General features: G+C 48.8%; 1 protein-coding gene across 4 annotated transcripts in view; it reads left to right on the top strand.

The window, feature by feature from the left end:
* The first annotated feature begins 446 nt into the window (after positions 1-446).
* Positions 447-10264, top strand: part of XKR6 (XK related 6) — a 286736-nt gene continuing 276918 nt past the window's right edge. Inside the window, exons 1-3 of one of the 4 annotated variants that reach the window (XR_013635532.1) lie at positions 1137-1226; positions 4133-4372; positions 5166-6988. Coding sequence is in view for 2 of the 4 variants with exons in the window: in XM_073335671.2 (XP_073191772.2) it covers positions 490-1226 (737 nt within the window). In the remaining 2 variants the exon portion in view is untranslated. Of the gene's footprint in view, positions 1227-4132; positions 4373-5165; positions 6989-10264 lie in introns of those variants that run through there. The other 3 variants (XM_078852034.1, XR_013635533.1, XM_073335671.2) reach the window with 3 other exon arrangements.

Genomic DNA, 10264 nt, shown 5'->3' with positions numbered 1-10264 from the left:
CGGGGGCCCTTGGCGCGGGGGGGGCCTGGGCTGGGGGGGGTCCCGGGGGAGCTCGGGGGCCCTTGGCGCGGGGGGGGCCTGGGCTGGGGGGGTCCCGGGGGAGCTCGGGGGCCCTTGGCGCGGGGGGGGCCTGGGCTGGGGGGGTCCCGGGGGAGCTCGGGGGCCCTTGGCGCGGGGGGGGGGGCCTGGGCTGGGGGGGTCCCGGGGGAGCTCGGGGGCCCTTGGCGCGGGGGGGGCCTGGGCTGGGGGGGGGTCCCGGGCGCTGTGGGTGGGGGCGGGGCTGCTGCAGCAGCTCCCGGGCGGCGCGGGAGCCGCGCTTCGCCGGGCGGGCGCTAGGGGTCCCCCCTCCATCCTGCGCGGGGCCCGGCAAGCGCCTCCCCCGGAAGCGGCGGCGGCGGCGGCCGGGGGGTGGTGGGGGGGGAGCCCGGCGAGGGGGCCGGAGAAGCGGGGCGAGCGCCGAGCGGCGGCGGCGGCGGCGGCGGCAGCAAGATGGCGGCCAAGTCGGACGGCGGCGGCGGCGGCGGGGGCGCGGGGGTCGGCTTCGCCCAGCTGCACAACCTGGACGAGGCGGCGGCGGCGGCGGCCGCGGCGGGGGGCGGCGGCGGCGGCGGCGACGGGGCGGCCGAGCAGGGCGGCAGCAGCTCCCTGCACATCTGCCACTGCTGCAACACCTCGTCGTGCTACTGGGGCTGCCGGAGCGCCTGCCTGCGGAGCCTGCTGGGGCGGGCGGGGGGCCGGGCCGGCGGCGGCGGCGGCGGGGGCACGGACCCGCTGGCCCCGGGCTCCTCCTCCGAGGGGCCGCCGCACTCCCCGGGGGGGCCCGGCGGCGGCGGGGGCGGCGGGGGCGAGCGGCCGTGGCTGGACTGCCTGTGGATCGTGCTGGCGCTGCTGGTGCTGCTGGGGGACGTGGGCACGGACCTGTGGCTGGCGCTGCACCACTACGGGCGGCGGGACTACGTGTGGTGCGGCCTGACCCTGGCCTTCGTGCTGCTGCCCTCCGTGCTGGTGCAGATCCTCAGCTTCCGCTGGTTCGTGCAGGACTACACGGGCGGCGGGCTGGGCGCCGTGCAGGGCCTCAGCAGCCGCGGGCCGCCCATGATGGGCGCCGTCGGGCGCCGGCCGGGGGCCGCCGGCACCCCCACGCCGGGGGCCCAGCGCCTCTGCAGGCTCTCGGTCTGGGTCTGGCAGGCCGTCATCCACCTGCTGCAGATGGGACAGGTCTGGAGGTAAGGCGGGGGCCGGCAGGGAGGCGCCCCCACACTGCGGGGAAGGGGGGGGTCAGGGACCCCACTTACACTGCGGGGAAGGGGGGGGGTCAGGGACCCCACTTACACTGCGGGGAAGGGGGGGGGTCACCGCTACACACTTGGGGGGGCGGGAAGGGGCTGGGAAGGGGGGGTCACCGCTACACACTGGGGGGAAGGGGGAGGTCACCCCCACTTACATTGGGGGGAAGGGGCTGGGGAGGGGGGGTCACCCCCACTTACATTGGGGGGAAGGGGCTGGGGAGCGGGGGAATCACTGCTGCACACATGGGGAAGGGTTTGAGGATAGGGGGTCACGCCCCACTTACATTGGGGGGAAGGGGCTGGGGAGGGAGGGGGTCACCGCTGCACACATGGGGGGGAAGGGTTTGAGGATAGGGGGTCACGCCCCACTTACATTGGGGGGAAGGGGCTGGGGAGGGAGGGGGTCACCGCTACACACATGGGGAGGAAGGGTTTGAGGATAGGGGGTCACACCCCACTTACATTGGGGGGGAAGGGGCTGCGGAGAGGGGGAGTCACTGCTACACCTGCACAGAAGGGGAGCAGCAGGGGATGGGTTTGGGGAGAGATGGGGAAGGGAGGATTATGGGGGTAGGGGTGAATCCCACCCACAGGGAGAGCTCTAGAGTGTAGGTCTCCCTACAGGGAGGCGGAGGAGATGATGATGATGATGTGGGGTGGAGGTCATTCCTGCACAGGGAGAAAGAACTCTGTCGTATGGGTCCGCAGGTAAACGGGAGGAAGAATTGTTTCTGAGCCAGAGGGGACTGTTCCATGGCATACAGCTGGGGTTAGGAGGTGAAACTGGTCAATCTCCACCAGGGTTAGCTCAGGGTATGGGGAGAAGTGGTCCCCACCACATGTGGACATAGTTTGAATAGATTAATGTGGCATAAATAGGGATTCGCTCATTTCTACCCCTGGCAGAATTTCTGGGTATGGATCTGAGATTGCGGGGAGAAGTGGGTTCACATCCTTACCTGCATTCAGGGTGAGCCCTAGGATATGGGTCTGCAAGTAAGGGAAAGAGGGGAAGATCTATCCCCTTCCCCAGGGTTAGTCACACTCAGCAAAGAGGGGGAAGCAGGTCATTTGGAAGAGGGGAAAATGTAGTGAGATGTCCTGGATAAATCTTTGGTAGTAGGACAGAAACACCCCTTCAGCAGGTGTAGGGGAGTTGGGGAGTGTCCTCGGTGAAAGGAACTAGAGGTCAGAGATGGGGTTTGTTCCTTAGAGAGAAGTCATGGGGGGGAGGGAACTTCTGTGGGAAGGTAGGAAAGGTTATTCAAGGGAAGGATTTGGATAGCAGGGGAAGGGGGGGAATAGGGAAAGAAAAATTCCTAGGGTTGGAGTGGAGGGAACTGTTTTGGGTGTGAAATCTCAGGGATGACTTTGGAGGTCAGCATACCCCCAACAAAGATTTGGGAGGGAGCATGAAGGAGTTCCCATCTCTGTGGGGTTAATTTTTACAGGCTCATTCTAGGGATTTTGGGGAAAGAGGTGATCTAAGGATAATTGTACAGAGCTATTTTGCTACGTGTCCTCTAGGGCAACTCTGTGCGTGGAAAGGGGAGACTTCAGAAGTGAGGCTGGAAGGTGAGAGGCATGGATGAGAGGGGATAGGATGAAATCCCCAAGTTGAGTGTGGAAGTAACAGGCATCCATATCACAGACCATATTTGGGAAGGAAATTTGGAGGAATAGGGGTGGCTGATAGGGCAAACAAATGGGTTAATTTGGCCCCTTTTCAAATATTTTCCAGGAGAAGAGGCTAGATATGTGGGATAAACCAACAATGAGACATTTTATATGATGGGGCACAGGGGAATCAAATGGCTTGTTGCTGATGGGGTTAAGTTTATCCCTGCACTGAAATCTCCAGGATAAATCCTGGAGATAAGACATCAAATGGGCTTTAGAGGATTGTATTTTTGTTGGGGTGGGTGGGGGGTAGGAGGCAGCAAGGGCTGGTGAGATAGAGGGAAAGTATTTTGTGGCTAATGATGTATGGGTAACTGAGGGGTTAACTTTGCTGCTAAATTGAATTTCTGAAAAAGTGGCTGAAGTGAAGATGGAGGCAGCATGTTTGAGAGGGGAAGAGGGGGCTTGATGTTTCTTCTTAGCGCAAGAATCTTGAGGTAAAACGGAGATAGCACAGCAAAGATTTTTTTTTTTTGAGGAGGGGGCAGGGAGGAATTGTGTGGGAAGGTTCTCTGGAATCGCTACCTAGGAAATAAGCTGGTGAAATCATGCAGTGCAACAGAAAACACGTTTCTGTTCTGTCGTCTTTTCAATGTCATTTGCACTTATTTAAGACAAATGCCCTCTCAATGATTGTGGATATTTTTGCAGCCACGTCTAGGGTGCGTGGGTGGGGATGTGTTAGGAAGAAGAATCAGTTCACAAACCTTTCTGCCTCCTCCTGCCAGCCCTTATCCTCAAATTGTGATCACATCAGCAAAAGCAGCTTGGTGCAGATGCTCCTTTGGCAAGTTGGGGGTCTCTCATCATGCAGCCATGCAAAATAAGTAATTATGTATTAAGTACTGTGCAAATCTGCACTGGCAAAAACAAACCCACAACATGTTTGAGTGAACAGTGGGGGGAAAAAAACAGGATGCTGTTAGAAGCTCTGATCGTGCATGGAAGAGATGGGGGGTGTGTGTGGCTTCTATGAAGAAAAGAGGCTTAAGTTGCCCAGGTTTAGCGGTGACTTTTCACTGCAGAGGTGGATTTCAGTGCTGGGAATATGCAGGTCTGGGGCTGCTGACACAGGGACTGAGAAGGGGCTCTCCAGACCAAGTCACGTTAACTGAAATAAGAGAGCTCGCTATGATCCTGATTATTACCTGTTTCACATTCAGATCTTGCTAAACAGTGCAGTGGAGTGAAGCTGGATCTCAGTGTCTGACTTAAGAAAGCAGAGATAGCTACGATGGAAGGAATTTATGGACTAACCATTGTGACTATTTCGAGGGTGTTTTTACGGTTCTGCCATGGCTGTTGCGACTGTCATGAAAATTAATCTTGAATGCGGTGATGGGACTAATACTGGAAAGCACTATTTTAGCAGTATTTGCCTGCAGCTAAATTGTTTCATGCTGGTAAGAAGTTTATGTTAAGGGGTGGAGGGGGACGACTTAAACAATGTATGATCAGAGTGTGATGCACTGGGCTTAGGTTCCTTCATGAGAATGGATATGAACTGTTCAAATACAGTATGTAGTAAGATCAAAAATATATGTTGTGTGGAAACTATCTGTTGCCCTGCAGCTGGAAGCAGAGTCATGAAGGATAGAGGGAGTAGGAGTGAATTGTACAGAGATCCTGTTTTGAATTTCCCAGGGCTCCTTCTTGGTGAATGTCACCTAATTTGTATTTAATATGTGGGGATCAAATATGGTTTGTCATCCTATAAGGACTTCCTTTCTTAAACAGTGATGAGACTTGCAGATAAAAGGATTCATAGCCAAAATTCCTACAGCAGGCATACAAAATTCTATTAGAATGAATACGTTGATATTTTTGGGGCGGGCGTTAGAGCATTAATATCTCCATTATGTCTTGGAATTGTGTTAGGCAGTATCTAGCAGTTCCAGTACAAATGAGTTCAAAGTGAGGCCTTTTTTGAGTTTTGTCCCTTATTTGGTATTTTTGTACTTGCCCAATCACATACAGAATTTAGGCTTTGCCAAGTGTGTTAGAGAGGTTAATGAAAGTGTTGATGGGAGATGGATTAATTTGTATTTCCAGAGTCACTCAGTTTGCTTATTGCTAATGCTTTTATTGTCCCAATCATTGCATGAGCAATATGATTTTAAGCTTGTATCATTACAAATGTACTCATATACTTATTTTAACAGTCTACAATTTTTACTTTTCATCTTAATTTCTTAGGTAATCTTGAAGACTAGAACATTTCAGCCAAACTGTCAAAGTAGAGGATGCCAGTCGTGCATATTATGCTCTTTTGTGCTTCAGCACTACAAAACTGCAGAAGGGATGTTCATTGAGGAAGAATGTTGCAGTGCTGTGGTGTTACTTGAAATAGACTGGATGCAGGGTTGCCTTTTAAGCTTGCCAGGGTTGTTGCTTCCACTGAAGTCATTCATCTGTGTAAATTAAGGAATAGACGTTTTGACTTGAAAGATTTAGCATCTTGGCTAATTAGCTGTATTAAAAGTGCTCAACAATATTATTTTTGTATCTGTACCTCTTTCTAATCACTGTTGCAAGTAGGTTAATGGGTCATGCTTGCATTCCTTAAAATATACAAGGTTTAGTGTGTAAACTGTGAAACTTCATGTAGCACCATACTATTAGGTTAGATCTAGGAATATACCACTAAAATCCAATGGAATAAGTGTAACCTGAGACTGACAGGTCTAAAATGAAAGCTAATCAATTGAAAATCCTATTCTATTGTATCTCACAGAAATTCTCAGGAATGTTATGTAATGCATTCAAATAAGTTTTTAAATCAAGAACAGTAAATGTACATGTTATGAAGAAAACCAGACTATAAGAAAACCTTGTAGTCCTCTTTCCCTTGACATTAAAAATTTATACTCTACATGTGTTATGTAATCCTACAATGGAGGTAAAGACTCGACTGTTTTCTTCAATAGTTGATATACCAAATGTAAACTCCCATCTTTTGCAGAAGGTTGTGTGGAATATGGAAAGATAAATATTATTTGCATAGGTTGTCAAACAGATCTATCAAGGAGCTAAGTTTGTGCTTCAACAGTTGATTTAAATGGAATATTTTCTGTTAATGTGTGCGTGATAAATGAGGATTATTTTAGTTAATTCTAGAGCAAAATTCTCTAATGTAATAGTGCGACTTAAACACTTGTTATATTCAAGATACATTGGATGAGAAGTGTTTCTAAATTATGTAGCAACTCCTGGACTTTTAGAACATGTCTGCGTTGCTTAAGATGGGAAGGTATCTATCAAACAACCGGGTAGCTGGAAGTACCCATCCATGAATCTTGTCAGACTCTTTTCTGTCTTGGGTACTCCGCTTTCTAGACACTTTCTGCATATTTGCTGTCTCTTCTGGCAGACTTACATATTTTGCTACTTTTCTGGTTAGTTTGTCTGGCAGCTGAGTTCTTCCTCTTTAGGATAAGCTGTGAAACCCTGGCTGTAGCATAGAGTTCTGTCAGGCTCTGAAAATGCCTGACAATGGGAACAAGCACTGGGGTAAATGACAATGCTGTGACAAGCCAAGTTGCACACACAATCAAATACTGAGAGGAATTTCTCTCTGCTTCCATTTACCTGAAATTGCAAAGGACCTCTGTGTGAGATGGCTCTAGAGAAGAGAATTCTGAACACCTACCTCTAATACAGCACAGTATGGAGTCTCTCATAAGGAATCGCTGTCTGCAGACATCATTCACATTGATTAAACAGCACAAAAGGCATTGATGCTAGAATAGAGGGTATCTAGCCTTAAAAAGGGAACTAATCACCTGAGCAAAAGGAGACTGCATTGGCTGTTAACTGGTAGTGAGGCTTACTGCCTTGTTCTGGGTTACCCACTAGAGGGGGGTCAAATCACAGATGTTGAAGCCAATCTTGTGATGTTCTAGCTTTGGAGAGAAGAGTTTTCCCTAACCTTTTCAAAGGATGGACTTCACCTTTGCAGTGTATTCTGGATGACCTACCCTCCCACACAATCATATAACATCTCTTGGGTAGTAATGTAATTTGCATATGTGGAAAAACAGTGGGGTGTGTGGTTAGGGGGGAAGGCGAGAGACCTTGTTCAAAAGAAGTGATGGTTGTTGCTGTTGTCTTGAACCTATCGTAAAGAAAAGACAGAAATTAAAACGGAAGCATAGAGCATTGTACTAGGCAAGATGGTGGAGGTATAGCATGGAGAAATCTGAATCCCTCAAATACCTTATTTCCCCTCTTTTTAAATGCTTGCTTTATTTCCCTTAAATCCTGACTTGATTTTTAGCAGCCACTTGTCTTGAGAAGTGGTCTAGGTAGAAACTGAAGCTTTATACTATCTGAAAGCATTCAGCTGGTGTAAAGTATTTATCTAACTAGCAGCTCATGAGAGAGAGAAGCAAAGATCATGCTTGAATTAAAGGGGAAGGTGAGAGAAAGGAGCTTGTGGAGAATAGTGACTTTTTTATGACCCACTGTCCTAGTGATCTTCCATGAATACAAAACAGTTTTCAAGGCTAGTACTGATATTTTTTCAAGACGAACAAACTTTTTCAAGCATTGGAGCAAGGAATAGAAATGGAGGAGGGTGAAAATCAGATTTCTGGCCTTCCTAGCCTGTTAAAATGGACCGAAGATTTCGGTTCCCTGTGAAGGTGGAATTGATAACTCTAAAATTCCTCTTTATTGCATATTCCTTGATGGATCCACTGAAATTTACAGTCAGTTCAATAGCCATCAGCCAAGGTTGCCAGAAGGCGATTGCTAGAAGTCTTGGAAGACAGATGGTTATGCTAAAGTGCTGCTCGTTATTAACAAAGTTTTCTGAGGTGGAGGCAGTTTGGGAAAACTCTAGAACAAATAGTTCCAGAAGCAGTAAAAGAAAAAAGGCTTGTTCTCTTCAAATAAAATGTACACAAAGTGGAACAAGGCATTCATATGCACAAATGAATAGTTTTCAGATAGAGTTTTAGAAGAAGAAAGGTGTTATTGAGGAGGAAGACCTACACGGAATCTAAAATGGAGCCTCTTAATAAAATTAGTGTGGCTACCACCTGGTCACTGAGCACTACATTTACAACATGCATATACCTGAACTGATCGTTTGTGTGTACACACTGATGCTATGTTTGTTGTTTTAGTAGCCATATGTGTATATGATTGTTGGTATTACATAGTGCTATGGGGACCTAAATGAGATTGGAACACCAAGATCTGTACATACATATAGTAAAAGACATTCTGCTCAAACAATTTACATACATCCTTTCTGCCTTCTCTGTCTAGTATTAATAGCTTCTTCCTCCTTTTTAACAGAGTGGGGAATGAGGTACAAAAAGATAGAGGGCCAGATTTTGAACCCATTTCTCTCACTGAAGTCAGTGGGAGTTAGTGTTCACCAGTGGAAGTAAATATTCAAGTCATACAAAAAGGGTCTGGTAGCTGGGTGTCAAACCTGAGTTCCAGCCTAGTCCCTGAACCATAAAACTTTCCTTCCTCTGTAATTGTGTTCACACACATTCTATGTTAGGGTTGGTGGTTCAAATCCCAGTCTGAGGATTTAGATACTTTACAAATTTGTCACCTGTCAGCATTTAGGTTGTCATTTCTATTCTCTGAGTATGTTTTCCAGACCTGAAGAAGAGCTCTGTGTAAGCTCAAAATCTTGTCTCACCAACAGAAGTTGGTCCAATAAAAAGTATTGCCTTACCCACCTTCTATCGCTATTCAATGCAGTCTGATAATTGTCATGTATGATGAGATTCCAGGATGGGCAGGTAGAATGCTGAACTGACTTTGACTTTCACGTGTCATGTGCAAATTTGCCTCTTTGACTTTCATTTCCTGTCAGCGTTTTCTCTTGGCCACTATTTGAATATTAGCTTTTGTAGGGTTCTCTTTCCTGGAGGTTGGCTTGATTGTAGAGCTTCTGGGACTGGGTTCGTTGAATACCTAGGATTTTTCTGTGGGGTTAGATGGAGCACTGGTGTGGATTATGTGTTTCAGCATGGCTTCTCTCTTTCCCTACTCTCTGTCTAGGTATTTGTATAGTTCTCAGTCCGGTAGTACTGTATCTGAATGCTTCACAATCATTAATGGATTTTACACTCCCACTGCCTCTGTGTGTAGGGTGGTATCCCCTGTTACTGCTGGGGAATTGAGACACTGGGTAGATTTAAGTCTGTTGCCCAAATATGTGGCTGTCAGGAATTAAAGCTACATCTCCTGAATCGCAGTCTAGTGCCCCATTAGTGCCTTTAGTGCCCCACTAAAAATATCCTTCCTGCCACTCTACAAGTGCCTTCTCTCAGACCATTTCTACACTGGTGAAATTTACCATAAAAATTCCTACCAGTTCATCAGAACCAGTATTAAAACCATGAGGAGCTGCAGGGTAGACAAGGACCCTGAAATTAGCTTTACTGCCCTTTTAGGTAAACCTGCCGAAGAGCAAGTCTAATTAAAATGCTGGTGGAAACAGGGCTGCCTGCTGGCATCTTGTCTAGGCAGCAGCTCCTACCAGTGCAGCTGACCAGGTTCAGGAGCCAGTGGGAATTTGTCAGTTTTTTCCCCATAGTGCAATAGTGGGGTCAACTTTAGAAGAGTCGGCCTCTTTGCCCTTCCGCCTGAATGATGAAAGGTGGAGTTTATAGCTATCTAAAGCCAAATAATTTAGTGGTCTTCTCTGGAGTTAAAGGGGATGAGTTCTTGGGCTAGCTAGAGGTGGGAAGTTGAAATTTCCTGCCATGTGTGGGACAGAAAAAGACCGAGGCTGAGCTATTTTATACCTTTTAAAACCACGGGTAAGGTGCTCAGAGACCGTGGGAAGGAGTGTGATGTATAATTCTAGGTAAGTGTCAGAGTAGCAGCCATGTTAGTCTGTATCCGCAAAAAGAAAAGGAGTACTTGTGGCACCTTAGAAGCTCTTGAGGACAGGGAGTCTGTATGTATGGCGGTTGGCAGTGGGAGTCCCCCGTCCTAAGTGATACACATTAGTGAATTCTGTGCATCTCAAAAGGTTTGGGAATGACAAATGCCCTAAATCAGCAGTTCTCAATTAGGGGTTTTGGGCCCTCGGGAGGGGCTGCCAAGCATGTTCCAGGGGGGCCGCCAAGCAGGGCCAGCATTAGACTCGCTGGGGCCCAGGGTAGAAAGCTGAAGCCCCACTGCATGGGGCCGAAGGCCAGGGCCCTGAGCCCCGCCTCCCTGGGACGGAAGCCGAAGCCAGAGCAATGTAGCTTCGGTGGAGTCCCTGTGGCATGGGGCCCCAGGTAATTGTCCTGGTTGCTACCCCTTGACACTGGCCC

The sequence above is a fragment of the Lepidochelys kempii genome, chromosome 3 (genome assembly GCF_965140285.1).
Source record: "Lepidochelys kempii isolate rLepKem1 chromosome 3, rLepKem1.hap1, whole genome shotgun sequence".
Classification (NCBI taxonomy): domain Eukaryota; kingdom Metazoa; phylum Chordata; order Testudines; family Cheloniidae; genus Lepidochelys; species Lepidochelys kempii.
This window is presented reverse-complemented; position numbering and strand designations above follow the sequence as displayed.